The sequence below is a fragment of the Phascolarctos cinereus genome, unplaced genomic scaffold (genome assembly GCF_003287225.1).
Source record: "Phascolarctos cinereus isolate Bilbo 61053 unplaced genomic scaffold, phaCin_HiC Scaffold_5;HRSCAF=322, whole genome shotgun sequence".
In the NCBI taxonomy this organism is placed as follows: domain Eukaryota; kingdom Metazoa; phylum Chordata; class Mammalia; order Diprotodontia; family Phascolarctidae; genus Phascolarctos; species Phascolarctos cinereus.
Window position 1 is genome coordinate 299,963,594 of NW_027555958.1, and position 26,007 is coordinate 299,989,600.

Genomic DNA, 26,007 nt, shown 5'->3' on the forward strand with positions numbered 1-26,007 from the left:
CTTCCATCAACAGAGGGGGTATAGCTCAGTGGTAGAGCATTTGACTGCAGATCAAGAGGTCCCCGGTTCAAATCCGGGTGCCCCCTCAGTAGCAACTTTTGCATTTTCATTGGAAGGTTTCAAATACATCAACCCTCTCAAAAAACAAAACAACAACAAAAACCAACAAACTAACTCGAAAACTCCAGTGCCAACTCCGACGCGAATGAGAAAACCCGGCCAATCGACTGACGCAGAACCAATGGTCACGTATCCCTGATGAAAGGCAGAGTGGAACTGGAATTACTTGGGATGCTGTACCTCTTCAATTTATGTTGTTATGGCCCGAGGCCGGATGCTCCAGATTCCCCATCACCTGTACTTCTCAGAGCTGGGAAGACAGAGGATCCGGACAATGGGGGTGCAAAAGCAAACCAGACCGAATTCCCTGAATTACAGGGCTACACGCATATCTGGGTTACCTGGCTCCTGGACAGGATCGCCTGGGAAGGGGGTTAGGGGCGGTGCTCTGCCAACTACAGGCATCCCCCCAAAAAAAGTCCAGCATTGTGTTTACATTTAATTTACAAATCCCACTCCTTCTCCTTCCTCTTTCACCTAAACCAAGTATGTAGGGCTGCTCATTGCTTTTCTGCTTTTCCAGGACACTCCACTTCATTTGCAGGTTGGACTTCTGTGGCCAACATAAATAAATAAATATAAAACAGTATAATATAAGATACATCTAAGATATGGACAGAACATATGTCATCACATGTGTATAGAAATGTATATGTATCGAAATTTATATTATAAAATATTATAAGTATATACAATTTTCACGTATGTAACCCCTGTTCCAAAGCCCACTGGCTTTGGAACTCTCATTTTTAGTGGAGATGATTACATATTTATTAATCTATGTATATAAAACTATAATACGAAAATGTGTGTGTATATGTGTGCGTATGTGCGTGTAGGTAATGGGTAGCTAAGTGGTGCAGTTGATAGAGTACTGGGCCTGGATCCAACTTCAGACACTGGCTGTGTGACCCCGAGCAAATCACTTAACCCTGTTTGCCTCGGTTTCCTTATCTGTAAAATGAGCTGGAGAAGGAAATGGCAAACCACTTCAGTATCTTTGCCAAGAAAATCCCAAATGGGGTCACAGAGTCGGACAAGACTGAAATGACTGAATAAAATTGTTTCCCCTATAGAATGTAAGCTCCTTGAGGGCAGGAATGGTTCTTTGCTTGTCTTTGTATGAGACTAGCACTATTGCTTCCCAGGTAGCATGCTGTTAATTGATCTATCCTAGCTTATTTTTCTTTTAGTTTTTATTGTAATCAGAAGAGTTAGGGGAGAAGGCACATAATAGGATTAGTTCTGGGTCCCTCTCTTACTTCCCTAAACTTGGCTTTGGGAAAAGATCCAGGGCAGGTAGAGGGAGACATCCCTAGGTTTCCAGGTAAAGTAATTCTGCAATTCTCAAACCTCACCAGGAATATTGTCAAGGGAGAAGATGAAGAGCAACATCTCTTAAAGGGTGGGTTGGTAGTTCAGAGGAATAATTTCTGCCTCCTAAAAGATGAGGTCATGGGTTCAAGTCCTTTGGAGATCTTGGGGAGTAGGAAAGCAAAGGCACGTGGGAAAATTATGAATGGGTTTTTTACAAGGCAATTAGCCACTCTTGATTTTCTTCAGAAATCAAGTCCCCACGGTTCTGCTGGCTGTATTGGTTCTCCTTATAGGGTTGAGAGGGTGTTTTTCCTAATAGAATGGGAGGGTATCTGGAGGAGCTTCATTTTTTTTTCCGCTGTTTGGGTGGAAAGTGAAGTAATAAGAATGGAAAGAATGCAGCATCAGATTCCCATGGGCCGGGTGAGAGATGACAGTCTTGCTCTGGATTTAAAATAACGCGGCTGACCTGTAACCCAGGAAGCATGCTCCGCTCCTTCCCTTATTTTTTCCCTTTTTTGGGGGCAAAAAAGCAGTAGGGAAAAGGATAGTCATTACTGTGGATTGTTTAGGGTCTCTTACTTTCCCCTCCTCCTGTATTTCCCCTGGATGATAATAATAATAACCATATAAGCAGTTCATTGCCATCCCAGCATTAGACTGCAGTGATGAGATTAAGCAACAGGGTTGGTATTTTAATGTTTGCATTTGATTTATCTGAGTTATTTTTTGTAATGAAACAATCACAACATAGTAATAATACTTTGTGTCTGCACGACACTTTTAACTTTCCCTGGACTATATAACTTTTACGGAAACTCTTTCCCTCCTCATCTTCACCTCCTGGCTTCCCTGAAATCTCAGCTACAACCCCACCTTCTCTGCCTTTCCCAATCTACCTTAATGGTAGTGCCTTCCTCCAGAGATGATTTCCAGTCTATCTAGTCTATATCTGGTAAGTACATAGTTGTTTGCAGGTTGTCTCACCCATTAGAATGTAAGTTCCTTGAGGGCGGAGACTTTTCTTTAGCTTTTTTTGTATCTTCAGCGCTTAGCGCAGTGAAGCTAAGCACACAGTAGGCACTTAATGTGGCTTGACTGATAGACGACTAATGCCTAATGGGGATTAAGGGAAACTACACGTCCCTTATCTTCTCTTCCCAATGAAAAGGAAGTGGAAGATGGAGGGTGAACTGAGGTTTGGGTTTCGCGCGACCCTTCAAGCTACGGATAATTGGGGAACTTAGGCATAGCTTTTTCCTCCCGCAACCCCTGACCTCCTCCGCCCTCCACGCTGTACTGAGTACGGAATTGAGGGCTTGCAAGGTAGCTCAGTACTTCCAAAACCTTTGAACTGGAGGCAGTGCAAGGTCCATGCTGGATTCCCTCCCTCTCCAGGAGCAAAGACAAATAGAAGGCCTTTTTCAGGGAGACTTATCCACGGTTAGGGAGCAATAAAAGCGTCCTGCATTCTTTCCTTTTTTTCTTCCGACTTATGGTGTCATTTTAAGACACCGTTCTAGAGACAAGGTCCCAACTAGAATAATAAATAATTCTGTAGCAAGAAAAAATTGTCACCGAAGGGGGCACCCGGATTTGAACCAGGGACCTCTTGATCTGCAGTCAAATGCTCTACCACTGAGCTATACCCCCACGCCGATTTCTGTTTTGGAAGTAACCCTTTTCAGCCAGGAGAGATGGTCGTTGCTGCTACCGCTGCAGGCCACATGGGGTGGATGGGAGAGGGAAGCCGGAGGGAATCTAGAACCCTGCTTCGCAGACAGTTCCTGGAGGTCAGGGTGAAGTTCTTGACCTGGCAGAGATCTCGGCCCTAGAAAGTGCAAGGTGCAGATGCAATTTGCTTGCGAGGCTGCTTAGAGGGGCGTGTCAGGGGGAGATTTCCCTTCCCCTTACCTCCCTCAGCACACCTCAGACCTCAGAGAGAGAGAGAGAGAGAGAGAGAGAGAGAGAGAGAGAGAGAGAGAGAGAGAGTGTGAGTGAGTGTGAGAGTGTGTGTGTGTGTGTGTGTGTGTGTGTGTGTGTGTGTCTGTCTGTCTGTCTGTCCCTGGGGTCGGCACCCCGCCCCCTTCGGCCCCTCTCCCTTCTCCTTCCCTCCCTTCCCGGGCTCGCCCCCGCGCCCCCACGTGAACGCGCCCCGTGGGCGCGCTCCGCTCGCTCCCCAGCCGCCCCTCGGAGCGCGCCCCCGTGTCGGCGGCGGCCGCGCGCTCCCCGCCCCGGTGCAGCCCCTCCTCCCGGCCGTGTTTATTAGGGGAAGCAGGGCGGAGGCGGAGGCCAGTTCCTCAGCTCCAGCCACCGCCGCCGCAGCACCGAGCCTGCCTGAGAAGGAGGGAAGGGAAAAGGGAAGAAGAAGACCAGACCAGACCCGAGAGCCTGGGCGCCCCCGGCCCACTCCGCCTGCCACCATGAACCCCAAATTGCGCCCGGTGCGGCAAGATCGTGTACCCCACGGAGAAGGTGAACTGTTTGGACAAGGTGAGCGAGCTGCCGCCGCCGCCAGGCTGCCCCCTCGGGCTGCGTCCCAGTGAGCCGGGCGGGGCTCAGGGAGAAGGGCGTCCGGAGCCTGGCCTCTGCCGGGTCCTGGAGGAACCGCCTCCCCCTCCCCCAGCTCGGACAATTTAAGGGGGCGGAGGGGGGACGTGAGGTGCAAGATCTCTGCGGGAATCAGCAGGGAGGGTACTCAGCCTGGCTGGGAGCAGCCCCTGCTCCAGCCACGGGGATTCGGGGTTGGGGGCGGGATACTTCCATTTGTAAGGTATCAGTGGAGGGGGACGTCCATGCCTGTCCACGGGCAGCCCCGGGAGGCGGCGTGGGCTCCGAGATGCTGAGGTTGGGGGGTGGGGAAGGGCTCTAGTTTGCTAAAGGGAGGGGCGGGGGATCCAGACTGTAGGACTTTAGGGGGAATAGACTTGAACCCCTCATCTCCAGGCTCCCCCGTGCCCCGGGAAGGAGCCGCTCCCTCTAGCGCGCTGAGCGCCAAGTAGGCGGAAGCGCCGGATTGGGGGAGGGGGGCGGGGCAGAGACTGGGGGCCCCCTTTACACTCTCCCTTTTGGGTGTCTGATCCTCCCCCCAATTTCTTGGCTGTAGGCTGGGGGCCAGCGATGGAGACTAAGCACAAGGATGAGCCCATCCGAGTGTTTGTGTGTGAGGGGATCCCTAGATAAGAGCCTCTTTTAAGGAGAGGCAGACTGAAACACCCCCACCCCCAGGTTCGGAACTCCCTCTTCTAGACTTCCTCTTACCCCTAAAGGGTAAAACCGTCAAACTAGCTGCAGCCTGGAGCTAGGGACTGTGGCTAGGCCTTTTGGATGCCCAGTTGGAGTAGATGGGGATGAGTGGAAGAATGGGGTGGGGGGGCGGTTGTCCTCAGGTGGGGTCGGGGAGCTTGGTTGTAAAACAAAGAGTGAACTGATTGTTCAGTAGGTTGCTGGTGGGGAGGGTGTCGGGGGCCAAAACTGGCTGAGTTTAAGGGAAGACTAAGAAACTGGGGGGAAAGGTGTTGGGAGAGAAATTCCTTCAACACTGGGATGGCCTTTATAAAATCCTCCCTTCCTCCCCACTCCCCAATGCCTTAACTTACTCATCTGATTCCCATTAGTCTGTTTTGGGTATTGGGTGGGGAAGTGGAATGGTTGTGTTTCCAATTCAGGGTTCCTCCCTGCAGTTCTCCGAGTTCTATTGAGGAAATACAGCATGTCCCCACACTACCTTCCCCCCCCCAGGTGGTTTCCCTGGAGCCACGTCCACCTGGCGACCTTGGGAATGTACCTTTTCCTTTTGTCCTGGTCCCTTCCCTTCGGTTCCTATCTCTTCCCCCTCCCCCTCCTCTCTTTTTTGCAGGCCTGAGTGTTCCGTGTCTTCTTTTTTTCGCCCCAGAACTGTTCTTTGGGGAACTGGGGGAGGGGAGGGGCAGCCCACTCTGGGCTGGGATTTCCAGGCCAAGTTTGTTCTGGGACTTGGCTGATTTTTCTTTTGGAAGGCCAGGGATAGCTCACTGGACACTTTGTTTCTTTCCCCCTTCTCTCCTCCCCCTTCCTGCTCTAACTTCCTTGCTGTCCCTGTCCTCCCTGAGTCAGAGGGTGAGGGGGTGAAGTTTCTATTCCTCCAGAACTTGCCCTTGGAGCTCTGGGGCTGATGTTACTGTGTTACCTCTGCCAGGGTCTGGAGGGATTGAAGCTGGGAGAAAAGAGATAGCTTATCTCGACTTCTGCCTAGGAGGAGTGGAGTTAAGGGAGAGAGCCTCTGAACCGGCTCCAATACCTTGGTGAGTGGGTGTCTAAGTTTAGTTTGGACACCCGGAGGGGAGAGTTCTAATGAGAGCTCCTGAAGCCCGTGGTACCCTAGCTTGGCATTTGGGGATGTGCCAAGTAGCCTTTAAAGGGGTATATCTCCCTGGCCCCTTTCCTTCTCCTAGGAACAGGAAACATTCATGAAGGATTCAGAAAGTAATAGAATATAGTGAAAAGGGCTCTAGTTTTAGGTCAGAGGAACTGGGTTCAAATGCTGCTTCTGACAGTTACTACTATGTGACCTTGGCAAAGGCCTGGCACCTTCCTGGGACCTCAGTTTCTTTATCTGTCAAATGAGGGGTTTGAGCTAGCTGGCCAGTAAGGTCCCATCTATAAATCTGCACCTAGTGTACTTGGAGTTGGAGGGTGTATTAGGGAGGGAAGGCAGGAAAGGGGTGCCAGGTCATGTCTTTTGACGATGTGCCCACTTTATACACTGCTGGGCTGCAAAGTACTGCTTCCCTGAGCCCTACTCAGCCAGTCTGGAGGAACTGAGAGTTTGAGGAAGAGTCCTTTTTGTTTGGTGAATGGGAGGGAGGAGAAGTAAGGTCAGGAATAAGGGGTCCCAGAAGGTGCCCTGTGTTCCTCCTGGCTCATAGGTTGCCCTCCCTTGATGCTCCCTTGCCTTGGCTGGAAGAGGAAGTGTAGGTGGGCACTAGGCTTGTCATTGGGAAGTCCCTGTACCTATTCACCATCCCCTATCCCCTCCCTTTCCTCTGTGTGACAGCACACAACCTATAACTGTCTCCTCCAGGTCAAAGCTGGCAAAGAGATTCCACCCTCTTACCCCAAGTACAGAGGTGGACTATGAAGAAGGCCAGGAGTTGAGTGAACAGTTAAGGGGATTCTGGCTTCCTTAGTACCCAAGTGCAAGCCATTTCCCCCTTCCCACTCCAAGGCGGGTCCTTGAATGCAGCTGGACCCGAAAGCTGGCATGGAACAAATAAATGCCCAGCTTCAAGCTGTAACACTTTATGTTTTGGCTCTAACTTTACGTGTCTCCACTTAGTAGAATATGGGGGAGGGGGCTCAAAAAAAGCCCCGGAGTTTCCTATTTGGGGCAGAAGAGATCTTGCTTAGATGCATCTTTGGTTCTCCTCTCCCTTGCTGTGACCCCTAGGAGTGTGCCTTGCACCCAGAGATTCAAGAAGAAGATATTTTTTAAAGGGGTGAATTTTTTTTACTTAGCTATGGGGTAGGTAATTTAGTTAGAGGCAAAGGAAGGGACAGCATGATCTCTGGAGAGGAATATTCCTCTTATTTAGGATGTTAGGAAGAAGGCTTGCCTTCCTCTGCCCTGTTTCCTTGACACATTTGGGAGAACCTGGGGGCTCTGTCCCAGTCCTTAGACCATGGCCAGGAGTGTGGCAGAACTTGTAACACCAGGGGTGGAAGAGACCTTGTACCTCCATTACTCATTCCCTTTCTTCTCTTCTGCCCCAGCTGGTTCTTCCTTTCTCAGACTCTCTGACTTTGGACTCAAATACTGTGGAAAGCTCAAAAAAAGGGAGGACCAGTTTCTTAAAAGCAAGAATATGAAAAAAGTAGAGGGAAGGTTTCCCCCCAACTTTTCCACCAGAGTTAGGAGCCCTTCAACCTTGAGGCCATAGTTGTGAGGGAGTGTCTTCGGGGTAAGGTGCAGAGTAGAGAGGGCAAGAGTTGTTCTTGGGGTTGCCACTAGGCTGAAGTCACTGGACTCACGTAGGACCTAGAGTCACTTTAAGTATTGTTCTCTTTCTTCCCCACACCAAATCCCTTCCCATTTTCTTTAATGTAAGGAGAGTGAGAAGAGGCCTTGTTATTTCCTGAGCCTAGGCCTGGAGAATGGGAGATCTGGGAGACCAGGGCATTAGTCATTCATTATAATAATTATTGTAGTTACTGGTTGCTTAACAAAAAGGTCTGTTTGGACTAGGTTTCAGTCTTTTACAATAGGGTTTTCCTTGAAAGCTAAGCCAGATTGGTGACTTTTCCAAGGTTGAAGGCCCTGGAAGGGGAAGGAAAATTTATTTCCTGGGGGCAATGGGAAGGGGAGGGCCAGGCCTGAGTCATTGCCCAGCCAAAACAGTCTACTAAGTGCAAGGTATGTGGGAAAGGGATTCCCCCATCTGGAAACTTAAGAGACCACAGAAGCCTTCTGGAGTAGGCCTTTCTCCCTCCCCCCATATTGCTGCCAATTACTTAGTCCTTTTTTTGGTACAAGCAGTTAATGGGGCTTGGAAGAGTTGAGGAGCCCCTGGCAGAAGGGGGAAAGGGAACAAGCATTTATTCTTCAACTCCTGTGACAGGCACTGTGCGAGGCTCTTTAGAAATATCTAGTTTGGTAATGCCCAAACAGGCCATACGGGAAGACGTGAGAAGTCCTAAATTCCATATGTCTTTTTTATAGAGTAAGTCCTGGGTAGGGAAGAGGTTGTGGGGTGAAGGACTTTCTGTAGACCTCTTGACCATTCACTTTAGCCTGAGGAGTGACGTTTAAGTTCCTACCCATGAGAACCAGAAAGAAACAATGGGCTCCATCTGTAGTAAGGAAATATTTGTGTTACAGTCTTAGAAGGACTTTGCCCCCTAAGAGTCATGGGACTCTGATATCCTGAAAGTCTGATATCCTGAAAGACAGGGAAACTGCTTGCTTTCTGAAGACACTTAGGTACTGTACTGCCTGGAGGCAAGAGGATGAGATGGCATTTCTTGTGGGGTCCTGGCCGGTTCCATGACTGTCCTAGGGTCATTCTCTCTCTCTAGCCAGGGAGCACCCTCTGAACCTCTCCCCACCCCCCCCTCCAAAATCTATAACACAATATCATCCAGGTGGCTGCTGGTTTTCCCTAGTAACATGTTTTCCTTTTCTCAGGTCCCCTTTGGAGGTGTTGAGCAGACCTTGGCCTTGGCCCTAACCTCCTTCCTCCAGCCAAATGGAACTTAGAGGACTCTAGATTTTTCAGATTCCCATAGGGGAAGGGAAAGAGTTGGGCTAGGAGCTTCAGTCAGCAACATCCTTTTACTGATTTCAACCCCTTCCTCATCATTTTATTAAAGTGTTCCGAAACCTGGTCCTGTCTTCCCTGTCAGTAAGTTGGAATGTCAGTGATTCCATCCCTAGCCTGGTTTCTTCTTCCCTTGTGCTTTCCCCCATCCTTCTTTCTCCCCCTTATTCTCCCTAGAAACAAGTTGTTCTAAATTCCTGGGTGCTCTGCTTAGTGGCTGGACATCCTGGGAGGTAGGGCTGGGGTGGAGAGAACACCTGGGGCAAGGGGGGAGAGGGGAGTCCAGGCCCAAAAGTCCTAGGTCACTGGGTATTTCTGTGTGTGTGTGTGAGAAAGTGGGTCATGGTCTGGATTTTGGAGAATGTTTTTCCTGGCAGGCTTGTCTTTGGAGGGGAGGAGGGGCCCCAGGCAGGGGCATTGGCAAAGACCTGACTGGGTGGTGTCAGAATCGGGGCATTGGGCCAATACCTCCCTCTGAGGGGGCTAGAGGGTGGGGGGTGTTGTGAGGGAAGAGGACCTTCCCTTCTCCTAGGGACCAAGTTATAATCTGCCCCTTTTTTTTTCTTTCTTTTTTTGTCCTGGGGAGGTAAAGAATAGGAGAGTAATTTGAATTCTAGCATTTATCAGCACCTAGTATATACCAAGCTTTGGGCTAGACCCTGTGGATACAAAAATGAGAATGAAACCAGTCCCTGCCTTCAGGACACTTATAGAATAATTACAATGACCCTAGCTCCCATTTCTTTAGAACTTATGGCTCACAAAGTATTTTCTCTATGGCTTTACTGCTGGGGAAATAGAGTTAAAGGAGATAGAGGTGACTGTAATGTAATCATTCAATTCTAAATTTTTCATTATACTCATAGCTGGGAGACAAAGATAAAAACCTGGCCCTGCCTACCTTTGTTGAGCTCCTATTCTAATGAGGGAGATAACACGTAAATAACTAGATAAATGTGTATACTTTAGTGGGGAAGGCTCCAGCTGCTAATGGGGTAGGAGTGGGTGGGGACAAGGAAAAGTTTCTCATGGAAGGTAAGATTAGAACTTATTCTTGAAGGAAGCTGAGGAAACTGAGTCACAGAGGTGAGGAGTAAGGGCATTCTAGAAGGCATGGTAGACTGGCACAAAGCCAGAAGATGAAGTATTTTTTTGGGAGGCAGTTGGGGTTAAGTGACTTGCCCAGAGTCACACAGTTAGTAAATGTCAGAGGCCAGATTTAAACCCAGGTCCTCCTGACTCTGGGGCCAGTGCTCCTTCCACTGGGCTACCTAGCTGCCCCAGAAGTGTCCTGGCTTTGGGTATCCATCCTGATTTCCTTGGCTTGACAAAACTGATTTGTGGTTATGCTGACTCTGGCCAAAGCCAGCCTCCTCAGTCATGTGATTAGAGAGATATCTGCTCCCCCGAACCCCTCTCTGGGCCTTTTAGGAGACTAGGGATGTCTCCACTGGAGAGATTCCTTTGGATCTCAGCATTATTTTCTGGAGTCCCCCTATTAAAAAGCAAAGTCTTGTGGGTATTGAGGGGCGTTTCCATTTACCTTCAGGATATTAGTTGACTGCTTGGAGAGTCTCTTGGGAATGGCTCTGGAGGAAGGGGAGCTGTGGTAGCCAGAGTTGGCAAACTGAAAGTTTGGCCTTAGGCTCACCTTGGCTTCTGGTAGCTGTTCTTCTTTAGTTAGGATTCTTCCCCCTCCCCCCAGGGAAGAAGGGCCACAAAATGTGAGGGGACTGTTTTAGTCTGATCTCCTAATTTAGTTCAGCCTTTTAATTTTACTAAGAAGGAAACAGAGGCTCACAGCAAGGCTGCTCTGTGGAAGAACTGAGGCCTAGATCTCCTGATTCCCAATGGGAGGGGGAAGAGAGAGACCTTACTTGCTTGAGTGCCAGGAGTCCCTGGGGATACCCCCATGTTGGCAGTGAAGTAGAGAAAGATATTGGTGCATTTACATCTCCTTTGTATCTTGTTGGACTCTCTCCCCAGCCAGGAATTTCAATTCAGTTACGTTGTTCCAGCCTCTACAACTCTGGTCTGCCTCCCCTATAGCCCTTCTTCAGTTATTCTGCCTCCCCCATCTTGTCCTTGCTGGCTTTTATCTGGATCCCCCGCAATAGATGTGGGAACCAGGGCTGGGTGAGATGGCCCCAGTAGACACTCCTTTAGAGGCCGATCCAGGAGGGAAGGGAGGAGGGGGGAACGAGATAGGGCTGGTGAGTGGGAGGGAGTTTGGTGTTGATGTAGTCTGTCAGCACAGGGAAGGGGGACCTCAGACAACTTCAGTTCAACCCTGATGTTCAGAAGAGAAGTGAGATCCAAAGTAAAGTGAGTTGTTTGAGGCACACAGTCTTCAGTGTCCAGTTCTCTTATCTACTGAGCCCCTACTTGGCACATAGTAGGTGCTTAATAAGGACATCTGGGTGGCACGGTGTACAGAGTGCCAGGACTAGAGTTAGGAAGACTCTCCTTCCTGAGTTCAAATCTGGCCTCAGACATTTACTAGCTGGGTGACTCTGGGCAACTCACTTAATCTTGTTTGCCTCAGTTTACTCATCTGTGAAATAAGCTGAAGAAGGAAATGACAAACCACTCCAATATCTTTGCCAAGAAAACCCCAAATGGGGTCATGAAGAGTTGGACGTGACTCAACAAAGATGCTTAATGAATGCTTGTTGACTTAGCTGGGACCCAAGGTTCTTTTGGCTGTACCCCATTGTAGCAGGGTCTAGAGCCTTGGGTGCGGCCTTTTGACTGACTGCAAGTTTTACAGAACAAATTTCCTTAATAAAAGGAAGTTTTGAAGTTTGGATTTAGTCAAAGGGCCCCACTTGAGGACCTAGAAGACTGAATTTGGCCTTGAGGCCAAAGGGTCCCCATCCCTGGTTTAGGCTCTTCCTCCTTAGCTTCCTCCGTAGCTGACCTCACATTCTCTCCCCTGGGACTCCCTGACAAAAGCTGGCTCTGGCACTGAGGACTTTTTCCCATCCCGGGTGTTCTGTATGTTAGACTTTGTGACCTAGACCAGGAGACAAGAATGCCCCTGTCCTCTGACAGGGCTGGTCACTGCTCTCCCTTTTTGGGGTTGGTCCAGGAGAAAGAAGCTGCCTTTTCCTCCCTAGCAGTTGCCTCTTAGCAACTGAGCCTTTAGCTTTGCATAAACAATTAGTTTGTGAAGGCCCATGGATGAGCTGGGGGTGGGGAGCTACTGATTGGCCTCTCCTTCAGGGAGCCAGTCTTGCTGGGAAGTATCTGGACTTAGAAGAGTGTTTGGAAATGGTACTTTGTCCTCCCTTCTCCCCATCCTGTCTCCCTCAGCATCCAGGCATTTATTTTGTGCTCCAATTTATAGGAGTCAGGAGACTAGACGCTGCCACCTGTTAATTGCGTGAATCTTTCCTGGCTTCTCTCTGGGCCTCAGTTTCCTCTCACTCATTTCTGTCATATCTGACTTTCCATGACCCCATTTGGGGTTTTCTTGGCAAAAATACTGGAGTGGTTTGCCATTTCCTTCTCCAGTTCATTTTACAGATGACGAAACTGAGGCAAACAGGGTTAAGTCACTCGGCCTAGGGTCACACAGCTAGTAAGTATCTAAGGCTGAATTTGAACTCTGCTCTTCCTCCTCTATAAGATTAGACTAATAGGGTCCCTTCCAGCTTAACCTTCCCAGGAGTCTTTGAGATTCTGAGTAGAAGGGTACTTGAGACCATTCTCTTAGTGAGCTTTCCCTTCCTTTGGGGGCTGATTACATAAGTATATTTCACCATTCTTCTGCCTTCTGACAGCTCCAATGGGCCAGTTCTGGAGAGCGGTTTTGGCTCTTACTGGCAAATGTGTGAATCGCTTCAACTATATAAATGGGAGTGTGAATGTACTTGGCAGTGATATTCTACCTAATGTAGAATTCCCTTCAGTGCCTTCCAGCCTGCTCAGGTGTGACAGACTGGGCAGCCCACTACCACCAGCTGCTCATTTCTTGTCTGTAAGACTGATTTAGGACTGGAAGAGAGCTTTTGAAAGACCATCTAATCCAGGGGTCTGGGAATGTGTTTTCTCAATATGTTGGTATCTATATTGCTATAAAATTGCTTTTCTTTATAGTCCTATGTGTTTTATTTTATGCATTTAAGAAGATTATTCTGAGAAAGGGTCTCTAAGGCTTCATCAGACCCATGACACAAAAAAAGGTTAAGATCTCCTGCTTTTCATGTTGCAGAGAAGGCAGTTGAGGCCCTGAGAGGGTAAGCAACTTGCCTGGAGTCACACAGTAGAGTCTGGAATTGAATTCAGGTCCCTCTGGCTTCAAGTCCAATGCTATATGCCACCTTGCTGGGAAGAGACCCTGTGAAATGAAATATCCTCAGGGTATACCTGCTGCTCTTCTCCCCAGAAAGCAGCAAAAACTTGTGCCAGTGGGTCTGTTCTGTGTGCTCTTTTCCACCCAGTGAATGAGAAGCAAGGCCTTTGTGCCCCTGGCATTGGTTTTGAGTTTTGGGGAAGGGAGAAGAGGGCTTTCTTCTAGGGAAGTGTTCTCTGGGCATTCAGAGCTTTGATTCAGCCTGTCTTTCTCCTTGCCCACAGTACTGGCACAAAGCATGCTTCCACTGTGAGACCTGCAAGATGACACTGAATATGAAGAACTACAAAGGCTATGAGAAGAAACCCTACTGCAATGCGTGAGTCCAGGGCTCTGGGTATGGGAGGGGAAAAGGGGGGAAAGGGGAGTGGGGAGGGAAGAGAGAAAAGAAAAGGGGGAGCAGGGAAAGGGAAGAGGGAGGAAGAGGAGAGGGGGAGAAAAAAGAGAGAGAAGAGAATAAAAGAAGGGGAAAGAGAAGGAGGGAGGGAAAGAAGGGGAGGAGAGAAATGAGGGGGGAGAAGACAAGAAAAGAGGAAAGACAGGGATGGAGGGAAAGAAGGGGAGGGGGAAAGAAAAAGAGGGAGGGAGGGAGAAAGAGGGGGAGAAGAAGAGGTGAAAGAGAGGGAGGGAGAGAAGGAGAGGAAAGAGAAACAGACAAATCACATAGGGACATTTTTTGGACTGTGTCTGAGCACAGTGGTATTTCTGGTTGAGTGTTTGCAACGGGCATTTATGGAGGAGAGGGAGGGTATTCGTGTGTGCACTTGTGAGCAGGCACATTTCTTCCAACTCAGTTTTCCCTCCTTTTACCCTTTCCCTTTGCCTTGTCTCTCAGTTTCCTCTTCTTAGGTCTGCATTCCTTCCTCTCATATACACAAATTCCCTGTAACCTGAAATGCCTTCTGCAAACCTGCTCCATTTAAAAAAAAATCCCTTTTGTGTTTCTCCCCCTCCATCCTCCACCCTCACTGCTCCTCTCCCCCTCCCCCCAAGCTCCTTACTTCCTAGTATCCTATGTTGCTGCCCAACACCACTCTTTTCTCTTTCTCTCCCCCCATATCCCATCCCCCCATTTCAGTGGGGTGCTGGTGAACTGGACCCCTCCTTCCTCTGGAACCAGTGACTGCTACATATGAGGAGGAGAAAAGTCTGTGTCTGGGGAGGGCTGACTTAAGAGAGAGAGAGAGCCTGGCTGCTGCTGTTTGAGTGTTATGTATGGAGGAAGATGTGGAGGAAGAGCCCTTCTCCCTCCTTCCCTGTCTTCTAGCTGACCTGTTATCATTGCAGTCCAGTAGGGAGAACCCTGCATTTGGAGTGGAGGACCAGAGGTGTCTGTCGTCCCTGGGTCTGCCACTAACTAGCTCTGACTCTACTTCCCATCTACCAGCTTCAGTCTTTTTCTCCTTGGTAAACTAGGTGATCTCAAAGTGTATTTCCAGCTCAAATTTTCTGATCTAATAATTCTTTCTGGGTTTGGGTCTATAACAAGGGCTGTTCTTTCAGCAAGCCCTAACTATATGCTGGGTACTGGGATAGGTTCTGGGGTTACAAAGAGAAAAATGAGATCATCCCTGCCCTCAGGAAGTTTGTTCTGTTGTGTGTTTGGGGAAACCAATAGGTACACATAAAAGTAGATGCCACACACACACACACACACACACACACACACACACACACATTTATACACAGTGCATATACACACAATACACACACACACATATACATATATATATATACATTTATACACATATGCAAATGCATATACTTACATATAGTTATGCATACACAATTCATGTATACACATATGTATACAGACATGCATACATATGCACACACAAACCTATAGTAACAGGTGTGGTGATAAATACCGTGATCTCTGCTACTGGGGAGGCTGAGGCCTGTGGACCCCTTGAGTTCGGGTGTTCACAGTTGCAGTTGGGAGAAAGCCAATGTCCTCACTAAATTCAGCGCCGCTATGGTGAGCCCCAGGAGTGGAAGGCCACTGGCCTTTGGGAGGAGGGGCGAACTAGCCCAGGTCAGAAAAATGGAACAAGTTAAAGCTTCCATCCTCATAAATCTTAGAATCAGACCACGAGTGGCCAGATGTGTCTCCTGCCTAGATAAGATCGAGAAAACCAAGCTCAGAATAAATATAGAGCAAACGAATGTTGTGGATTTTTTTCCCCCCTGGTTGGGGGAAGAAGGGGTACCCTGCTCTGCCTGTGCACACCTCCCCATTATTAACAAAGCAGTTATCTGGGGCAGAAGTATCAAATGCATAAGCTGCGTGTGGCCCATAATGCCACAGGAGCTAGATTAAAATGTAATTGGGAAATATGTTGCAAAAATTGATAAAAATGCAATAAAACATAGATGGTATTTATAGGTGGTTTTCTAAGTCAGTATGTGGCCTGCTGAGTATGTGCAGGTTAGTGGTCCCTGTTTCTGTTTGAGTTTGACACCACTGATCTAGGGCATAATCTGGGAGAAAATATGATAATGGTTTTAAATTGTTGCTCCACTCTTTACTAGCCATGTGACCCTGGACAAGTCTTGTCATGGTACCTTCTTTGGGGTGTGGTGGAGGTGGGGACGGGTCATTGGAGGCAGAGGACCAGTCATTCCAGAGTCTTTCTCTTTAGTTGGCTTGGGCTGGGCAGCTTTTCCTATCACAGGATGTAAATGTGAAGGATTATTGTAGGCAAAATCTAGAATGTGCTTTGGAGAGATGGTGAGGACTTGGAGATTTTGCTTAGGTGGGGGGGACCCCTTCCTGTGTCATAGGGAATCCATAGTTCTAAGTTGTTTCTCCATTTAATTTCTGTGGATTAAAATTCCTTTCTGATGATTGGGGGCTAGAAGAGGGAGGGGCAGACTCCCCCCTCCCCAAACTGTCCTTATTCTCCCCCTGCAGCTTCATCTTCTTTCCTAATAAGCCTCTCTTCTTTCACCCCCCCCCAAGGGAAATGGGACATTCCTCACATTCTTACGGGCTCACACAAGTCTAGTAGAGGCTCTGGTCTTTAGCAGCTTCCTCCCAGCATGTCGGGGTGGGGGTAGAAAGAGGGCAGTTAACTCCTCAGTGACTGGATGTTTTTGTCTGATTGAAGTCCTGCCTGGAACAGCCTCTGAACTCCTCTCCTAAGACAATATCTTATTCTGTACCCGAAAGGGTCTTCTGAGGATTTTCCCCTAGTTAAGAACTCCTTGGGCCTTGATGGTGGATGGTCTAGCCTTTGTTTTCTCTCTTTCTTATCTGATGCCGTGGTCCGTTCTCCCCACTGTGCTAGGAACAGTAACATCGGGACCTGGAGGATGCTGAAATGTCAGTGAGTGCCCAACTTGTTGAGGGAGGGCGATGTTAAGGGGAGGAGGAGGACAAGAAGCTATTACATTTCCTTAGCTGAATCCTGTAACCCAGCAGAGCACAGCAGTCTCTTGTCTCACCCTTGGCTCTAGGCCAGCAAAGCAAGCTTTCTTTCCTCCTTTCTTTCTTCTTCCTTTTGCCTTGGCCCTGGGTAGGAGGAGGGGAACCACCTAGCTGTCTTTAATCCAATCAGCTGATTCTGTCCCTTACAGGAAGAAGGCCCTATCATCCCAATTCTTCTCTGAGCTCTGATTCTGCATGTCTCCAGGTGACAGAAACTTGAACGATCATTCCCCAAGGTCTCCTGTCCTTCCCCTCCCAAAAAAACTCCAAAACTCAACAACTCTGCTACCAGTGCTTCAGGTGCTTCTGGCCTTATGCTTATTCTGAGAGTTTTTGGCACCAGGAGCTTGAGCTCTGCAGTTTTTCCACACTTTCCCCTCCCTGCCCCTTTCCTTCTCTTCCAAAGGTTGGGGATATGAAGCCATCTTTCTTTCCCTACCCCACCAACCCCTCTCCTAGGATGCCAAGGTAGTCTAGCATCTAGCATTGTTTGGGGGATGGAGGTGGGACAGACACTTAGCTGATTTGGAGATTCTTCCAACTCTTCAGCTGTAAGCTGGTCTCCCAGATGCTGCTCCCTCACCCCCAGGAAGGTACAAACAGGGCATTTTCTTCCACTGGGCCCTGTGGTCTGTTGGGAGAGTATTTTTTCTACTGTCCCTGCTTCACCCCCAGGGAAAAGCTCATTGGAGCTGCATGCTTTCATGGAATGTGGATTTAAAGGTTAGAAAAGAACTCCAGAGTCATTTAGTCCAATCCCTTCATCTTACAGAGTAGGAAATGAGGCCCAGATAGGGCAAGTTACTTGCTCAGTGTCACGCAGGTAGCAAATAGAGTATGAATTCAATTCCAGATCCTCCACCTTCACATCTCTTGCTTTTAACTGTGCTGCTTTGGGAGGAAGCCTTCCCCCTCTTTTTCCCACTTGCCAGCATTCTGACTCCAGAACCCTTCTGTCTCTGGTTCATTTGGTCCAAGTACAGGCTGTCATCTTTCCCCCTGCTTTCCTACTCCCACCCCCTTAGGAGGAAGAAGCAGCAGTGACTCCATTGTTTCCCTTTGCCCAGACCACAGACCTTTAGGATCTTGGGAGGCCTTGGGAGTCCAGCCCTATGACCTGCTTTTCCCATTCTGGGCAGAGCTTGACAGCCTATGTAGAATCAGCCTTGTGCCAAACCCAAGGGCAGGCAGACATAGTTCCTCAGTGTAGCCTGTTGGGAGGAGTGGGATGTGTCCTACCCTAGTGTGTTGGGAGTGGAGAGTTGAATGGGTAGAAGAATTCCCTGGCCAGGCTCCCAGTACTGAGATGAGCCCAAGTCTTTGAGGGGAGCTGTTGGAGGTGGGGGGTTGGTGGCAAGTAGCTGGAAGTGAGTAGCTCTTTCTTCCTTCTCCTCTTGGCTTCACAAGCTTGGGATGTGGCTTCTGGAAAATGTCTCAATCGACAAAAAGGCCTCTTCAGTTTCTGTGAATTTGGTGGGGGGGGGGAGAGGAACCAAACTGGCGGCATTGGCTCCATGCCAGTAGTGAGCGTTCCTAGGCCCTGAGACTTCCCGTCTGGTGATGGCACCACACACATACAATCTCTCTCTCTCTCTGTCTCACACACACACACACACACACACACACACACACACACACACGTGTTCACAGAGGAGGTGGGGGATAGGGGTGTGTATGGGGGTAAACTTGATACAGGCTATATTGGAAGAGAAGTCTAGTGCTTATACTCACACCAGATCTTATCACTCTCAGAGGTGTAAGACACACATCCTTGTACACACAGGCATGAAGCTGGCTGGCTGTACATAGTCTTATAGAGAGGGGGCCCTGAAAAGTTTATGTCAATGTAAATTTTTGGTAAGGTGGAACGTATTTTAGATATATCAGGGTGGAGGAAGACAGGTTCTAAAGATGCCTTTAGTAAATCTTTCTGTAAAGCAGAGAACCTTTTATAATGGGAACAAATAGACCCCTTTCCCCTCCCCCAAGTCATTCATCTGGCAGGAGTTCTGTATACTGAGTTTTCTTAAAGGGAGGCACACCTTCACAGAGGCCCTCTCTGAGTCCCTTTGCAAATGGGGTATCAGCTTACTCTAGTTTGCCATCGGTCCAGAAGCAAGCTGTCATGGGGGTGGGGGTGGGGAAGAAGCAGTAGAATGGGTTTGTGCGTCTCTCCTCTGTTTGACCCACAGATAATTGGGAAAGGAGATGTTCTGAAGCTTTGGGAGACTTTGCTGGGTCAAGAAAACCTGGTGGGTGGGGCAAGGGGAACTCGGAGGGATTGTGGTACAGTGGAAAGAGGGGCTGGATTAAAGGAGTCAGGTGGGTGTCAGTTTCTTCCTCTGTAAAATAGCACCTACCTGCCGGAGTTGCTGGGAAACTCAAATGAGACCATAGGGAAAAGTGCTTTGCAGACATTTAAGGGCTATATAAATGTGAACTGTTGTTTTTATTAGTCCTGATTCTGCTATTAATAACAGCTAACTACCTCTGTGACCTTGTTGGGCAAGTCACTTCACTTATCTAAAATGGGGGGGGGTTGGTGTCGATGACCCCTGAGCTCTAAATTAATAATAATCCTATTAACTTAGAAAAAGGGAGACAGTCCTAGGGACCCACAGATTTTGGGTCTTTCCTTTTAGAATGAACTAGAAGTTAGGAAGCCTGGGTTCTAGTCATGGCTTTGCCACTGACTAGTTTTGTGACCTCAATTTTCTCACCTCCAAAATGGCCTGAACTAACCCAAACCTGATACTTGGTGGCCCCAAGAAACAAACACACTCATCTCCCGTATAGGACAAAGGCAGACCAAAAGGAGAGGTGAAGGAAAGAGGGGTGCTGGCTTGGGAGGAAAGGCTCTGTTTCTGAGGTAGGTAGGGTGGCCAGTCTGTTGGAGAAGAACTCTTCTTGCCTATCCCTCTGTTTGCCTGTTCCTGATTTCTAAGAAACTCAGCTTTTTTTAGTTGGTGTGTTCTTTGAGAATCTAAATATGGGGTCAGAGAAAGAGAATAGCAAGGTGTTGAAGAGGGTTGGGAACTCACTGAACATAGACTAAGAGATGAAAGTTAGAGGCTCCCCAGGAAGTCATGACCTGTCCAACTTCCCAGAGGTAGTAAATATCAGAATTTGTGCTCTTGGACGAAGGAAGTTAACAAGCAGTTAACAAGCAGTTAACAAGCACTGCTTCCTGATCTGAACTTTCTTCTCAACTTTTCTCCCTGTCACCCAAATACTTTTCCTGGGGGAAGTTGGGGGGGATCTTGGCTTAGCTCTTCCCTATCCCATCTCAAAACTTTTGTCTTCAGGGACTGTGACTGAGGAGGCTTAAGGGGTTGAAGCTTTGACTGGGAAATGTCTGACCTTGATTGGAAGCTATAACCCAGGGCTGCTGACCTTTTTGGAGCCTGTCAGGGGTGGGGGTGGGAGTTAGTGAAGGATTTATATTATAGGATGGTAGGCTCACAAATAGCTTCCCAAATGTTCTCTCACACCTAGAGAATCAAGTTTTTCCAATTAGAAGACTGAGAGTTTGTTCAGCCAAATCTAAGTACAGTTATCCCTTCCACATCCCTTGATCTGGAAAATCCCCACAAAATTTTTTTATCCACCTTTTGTACCAGAGAAGAAGAAATTGTGTATATTTATGGTGTTAAAAGATAAAATATGTGATATTTTATGCATTTCTGAGTTTCTAAACTTTTTCTGTGTCATCTTTTGGCTTTCCCATGTTGTAACTGTTTTCTTTTTGTAATTCTATGTATCTCATGTTACTTTATGCATTTAAACATTGTGCATAAAAACTTTCTGAAAAGGAGGTACGTAGGCTTGACCAGACTGCCAAAGGGAGGGGTCTGTCACACAGAAATGATTACAACCCTCTGGATCAGAACCAGCCAACTGAAAACTAACCAGGCTTCTTTTTTGCCTTGCTCATTGCCATAGGGGGTTTACTGTCTTGTGGCTCCCCATTCCTGAGGTCGGGGAAGTTCTTGGCCTCTACTCTTTATCTCTGCTATTGCCTCATTAGGCCCCTCAGTGGGTCAGAAAGGGAGGAACTGCTTCCAGGAACAGGGCCAGACTCCCTGCCTCCTCAGCACTATTTTCAAGGTGGAGGGTGTTTCTAGGAATGAGCGACAACTTCAGCAGCAGGATGTAGAAGCTATGGGTTATTTGAAGGGACCTGGATTATTTCCTTTGTTTATTTGTCCTAAGTGGTTAGCAGTACCACTTTCTTGGGTCTAAAAAAACAAGCCTGCAGTTTTTGAAGGGGCCAGACTTAGTGAGAAAGGGAGCTCACACTGGGTAGGAGATTGGGAGGGGGGAATGGGGCTGCTGTCCCCACTGGTCTGCCTTGACCTTGTTGCTTTTCCCATCTTAGAAGCTAGCTTTTGGAAAGGTGGGGGAAATTAGGACTGCTAGTCTCTTTAGAAAATTGCCCCCATTGTCCATAACCTTGAGACTAGTAGCTCCAGGCTCTAGGGGAGAGAATGGTTTTCTAATCCACTCTTGCCTGCGCTATGTCCGTCTGTGGGTGAGATGCTGGCCCTTTCTTTCCTCTGGGCCCTCTCAGTAGAGCTTCTCTGGTTATCCCCCTCTTTGTCTGCTGCTCTAGGTAGATTGTAAAACAGAGAGAGAGGAGGTCTCCCTCCAGAGAGAGGACAGTAGCTGGTACTGTTCCCTTCTCAGAAGGCAACCCACCAGTGGCAGTGGGTTGGTGGTAGAGAATTGGGGAGGGGGAAGCCTATGCTATTGACTCTTCTCCCATTTGTGGGAGAAGGCTGCAGTGGCCAGTGCCCTTGGATATCCCCCTCCACCCCCACCTCCTAGATGTGAACATGAAAGATATGAGATGATGGTAAGGCAGAATTGTAGGGGTGGGAAGCTGGGGGCACCTGCTGAATGCCAGAATGCCAACGTTGCCCTTGCCATCATCACCTTAATCCCTGCCTTGGCTGTTAGCGTTGCTGATAGCAACAGCTGTCACACCGCAGGGCCCCAGACACCTGTCTGTGTCTTCTTATCTTGACAGGCGGGGAATAGCTTTGTCTTGGTTTTAGCCTTGTAAATGTTGGATTTTTCCTTCCCTTAGACCTGGACCTGAGCTTGCCCCCAGCCTATGTCTGCCAGCCTCTCCTGGGGATGACCAGAGAAGGTTATGATGATGATGTTGGTTATGGGATTGGAGGGGCAGTTCACAGTGATGTACCAACTACCTGGAAACTGATTTGGGTTTAGGAAAAGAGAGTCAAAGCTCCCCTCTACAGGGGCTTTCAGATGAGAACAGAAAAGGTTTACAGGAACTAGAAGGGACCTTGGAGGCCATCTGTCCTACTCTTTGTAAATGAGGAAACTGAAACCCAGAGAGAAATGACTTGTCCAAGGTCTCTCAGTACAAACCAACAGGATTCAGACCTAGAGCTCCTATTTCTAAGTATCTTTTCCAGTATAACACTCTGCCTGTCCTTATCACCCAGGAAAGCCTAAAGCTGGAAGTTAGGCGGTCTGGGTCCTTGTATCCTTCCTTATTTTTCCCAACTGGGGACCAGTAGGAAAGCTTTTCTGCTGAATTGCTGAGGGACATGAGAGAGATAGATGGGTGTGGGGGAAGGGCAACCTTAGGATGGGAGAGGAAGTATACTAGGGATTTCTTAGCTCCCACTTCAGAGTAGGAACAAAATGGGGGTGGGAACTGGGAAGTCTTAAGGGGTTGAATAAATTTTATGTCTATCCAAGTTACTAGGCCAAAGACTCCCCACTCTTCACCCTCCAAAAGGATACGTGACACTAATTGTAATCCTACTTCTCCCCTGCCCCCCACCTCATTCCCCCACCTGGCCCATGCTTTTTACCCCAAGGTAGAGTGAGCCAAGGCAATAGGTATCTATCTGGAAGGAATCAGGAGAGACACATATGGGCACAGGGCAGGTGCTGACATGGGACCAGGTTGTCTCATCTCCCATTCTAGGGCTCTCCCTCCCCTTGAACTTCTTTGGCTTTATGCTTCATGTCTCTACTGTCTCTGCCTGCTTTCCCTTTCTGTTTAGTTGTCTCCTGAATGGCCTCCCCCACCCAAAAACTCTCCCCTTTCCCTTTGCTGCCTGTGCACGCTTGCTGGTGCTCGATTCTGCCTGGAGCTGGGAATGAGGTTGCCATGGGAACCTAAGGAGCAGAGAACCGGGATGGGGGAGGGGAAAGGAGGGGAGAGCCCTATATGTCTCACCAGTGGTGCTTCGGGTGGTGGGGGAGCAGATTGTGCCTAGCAGCAGTCCTGAGTATCTGTTCTTCTCCCTCCCCCCCATTTATGAAAGGGGTGGGATGCAGGATGAGGACAGCAGTGTTGAGGGTGAATGAGCAAAATTGGTGTCTCTGGCATTCTCTCCAGTTGAACCAAGGTAATCTGATGTGGGATTAAAATTCCCATTCTTAGATTAACCTCTGTTGGCATCCAAGCTGGTTCTCCCCTTGCCTACCCCCACTTCCTCCAGTTGTCAGGGTGGATTGGGCGTTCCAGCTGTCACAGAAGCTAGGGCCTGTCAGGGAGAGGTTGTTTCAGGAGACTAGCTCACAGGGAATCTGAGGGTAAAGCATGTGTGTGTTGAGTGAAGTGGGGGAGCTGGGGTCTCCCCAGAACCCCAGTGAGAAAGAACAGGATGCCAGTGGGTGGAGAATGGTGTGTGTGTGGGTGTGTGTGTGTGTGTAGGAGAGGTGTATGAGTGCATGCTACATGGATGTGTGTGTATGCATTTTTCCTTGGAGCTGACGCTTAGTTTTAACCCTATACAAGCAGAACCACAGGAAATGCTTGAACTTCCTCGTTCTTCTCCCAGCTATGGGTATCAGCCACACTGACTGCTGCTTACCTCCTCCCCTGTCCTATTTCCAGTCTAGCAACCTTAAACACACACACACACACACACACACACACACACACACACACACACGAATGTGCACTACCGCCACCACCTTACAACAAATAAATGCAGGCCAGCCTTTCTCTGTCCAACCTACCAACCTTCCTTCCCCCTCTCTGAATACACACACAGAAGTCTTGAGCACAAAGACTTCAAAGTGAGATGAGCCAGCCCTCGAGGGGTCCTTTCCCCTGCTTCCAAATCTCACCCTAGCCAGCCAAATGAGGCTCTTCTGTATTTAAAAATGCACCACCATCCCCACCCACACACACCCTAGCCCCATCCCAAGAAAAGAATGACTTTGCAGCTTTATCCTGTTCCAGGCTCTCAATGCAAGGAAATTCTTCCCAAGAGTTCCCCTCAAATACTCCTGTTTGCCTTTTGTGGTCCAGTGATGTAGAGGGAATATCCTTCTCTAGAGCCCCCCAGCAGTATGGAATAAAGCTGCTCTGTTGTCTAGACCCATGCTGTCTGGTGGCTGTAGACACACAAGCACACAGCTTGATGAGGCTGATCCAGATGGACTCCCATGTCATCCCACCAACTCTCTCAAGAGTCATCTCACGACTTTCTTATCAGCCCCCCTTATATAGACCTCTCAGGCTTGTCCTTTCCTCACTCCACTGTGGGAACTGCCTGTCCTCATGGAGGGTGGGATTGTGACGTGGCAACCACTGGGGAGGGTTTGGTCATTTATTGGTTTTAGCAGTAGAGGACCACAACATCTGGGGTCAACATGGAGAGTTGGGCTGTCTTTGCCTGGCCTTTGGCACACCGTTAACTATTTCTGTTTTGGGAGTGATGATGATGATAGATTCACATTTATGTGGGTCACATTTACAGTTTACTTGGTACTTTCCTCACAATTAACCCTGTGAAGTCAGTGGTACCAGTTTGTGTGTCCGAGTTTGCATGGCCTTAGGAAGCATCAACAACACTTCTCCAACTTAGGTCTTCTATTCCTACTCCCACAATTCCTCAGTTTTCAATATTGATTGTACTTTATATCTATATCCATACCTATATCTATACATATATACATATGTACATACACATATATGTGTCTCTCTCTCTCTCTATACCATCCTTCCTCCATAATCCCAAAAAATTTCTCTCTGGCTCAGGAACATATAGTTGACTTTTAGTTGTAGAGGTAGGTGGACTTTTCCAATCTTACTTGGTTCAGGCTGATGATAAACTGAGTTTGCCGTGAGCATTGAGGTGAACGGTGAAGGAGATCCAGAGAATTGGTTAAAACTGTGGCTAATCAACAAGAGAGCACAATAGAGGCCTCAGTGGGTAAGGGCTGGCTGGGATATTAGTTGTTCAGTTGTTTTTCAGTTGTTTCTGACTTTTTGTGACCCCATTTGGGATATTCTTGGCAGAGGTACTGGGGTGGTTTGCCATTTCCTTCTCCAGTTCATTTTGCAGATGAGGAAACTGAGGCAAACAGGGTGAAGTGACTTGCCCAGGGTCACACAGCTAGTAAGTGTCAGAGGCCTGATTTGAAGATGAATCTTCCTGACTCTGGACTTGGTGTTTTATCCATTGCACTGCCTAGCTGCTCTGGGATATTAACATAGGCATTATTCTTGGCTCCTCACTCTTCCCCACCCTGAATCTCTGCCTCCATAACATTTCTTGCATCTAAACCCTTCTTACTACTTACACAGGCATACTTTGGGGCTTCATCTCTCACCTGGCCTCCTTATTGTAATGGCCTCTTAATTGGTCTCCCAACTCAAGTCTTTTCACACGTTTAATTAAAATGATTTTCCTTAAGAACAGACCTGAATGTGTTCCCCTCAGTACCTTCTAGTTATTGCCTCCAGGATCAAATATAAACTTCTTTGTTTGGCTTTTAAAACCCAGCCAGCTGACCAAGCCTCCTCCCTACTTTTTCAGCCCCGTTGTACATGACTCCCCATTCCCGGCTCTTTGATCCACTGGGACTGACCTTGTTGCTTTCTGCACATGTTATCTCCATCTCTCCTCCCTGTGCCTTAGCACTGGCCATCCCCCATTCCTGGAAGCAAATGAGATCAAGCTCTTTGCAACCCCCCCCCCTTTTTTTAAAAAAGGCAATTGGGATTAAGGGACTTGCCCAGTTAAGTGTCTAGTGTTTGATCAGAGGCCAGATTTGAACTCAGGTACTCCTGACTTCAGGGCTGGTGCTCTGTCCACTGCGCCACCTAGCTGCCGCTCTTTGCAAACCTTAAAGTGCTATGTAAACACTATTTATTATTGTGTTGCTGTGTGCTCTCATCACCATCTCTAAGAATCATTTACTTCTTTCCAGACAGACCTCCAGCATGCCATCTCCTGAAGCTTTTCCTGATTTCTCTTCCCTTCTCCCCTCCCAAATTACCTTGTATTTTCTAGTATTTATTCTGTGCATAGATAAGTGTATATTATATAGTCTCTTATTGCTGGGGTTAATGAGGTCAATGGGGTCCACTTGCGATCAGTGAGGTCTCATGTGGGTAGATTTGAGGGGGTGAACTTAGATGGGGGAAAAAAACTATTTCCTACTAATCTGCAACTGAAATTTAGCATTTCCTTCAATTATGAATTTTT

At 48.2% G+C, this 26,007-nt stretch overlaps 1 protein-coding gene and 2 non-coding genes across 3 annotated transcripts in view; 2 read left to right on the forward strand and 1 right to left on the reverse strand.

Moving 5' to 3' along the window:
- The first annotated feature begins 14 nt into the window (after positions 1 to 14).
- TRNAC-GCA (transfer RNA cysteine (anticodon GCA)) lies at positions 15 to 86 on the forward strand. The gene has a single exon. It is a non-coding gene; the product is annotated as a tRNA-Cys (tRNA).
- Positions 87 to 3,018: 2,932 nt separating this feature from the next.
- On the reverse strand, positions 3,019 to 3,090 carry TRNAC-GCA (transfer RNA cysteine (anticodon GCA)). Its single transcript has one exon. It is a non-coding gene; the product is annotated as a tRNA-Cys (tRNA).
- A 601-nt stretch (positions 3,091 to 3,691) lies between these two features.
- LASP1 (LIM and SH3 protein 1) overlaps positions 3,692 to 26,007 on the forward strand; it is a 63,038-nt gene continuing 40,722 nt past the window's right edge. Inside the window, exons 1-2 of the mRNA XM_020997407.2 lie at positions 3,692 to 3,930; positions 13,314 to 13,408. Of these exons, the coding sequence (XP_020853066.1) occupies positions 13,353 to 13,408 (56 nt within the window). The 5' untranslated portion in view covers positions 3,692 to 3,930; positions 13,314 to 13,352. The remainder of the gene's footprint in view (positions 3,931 to 13,313; positions 13,409 to 26,007) is intronic.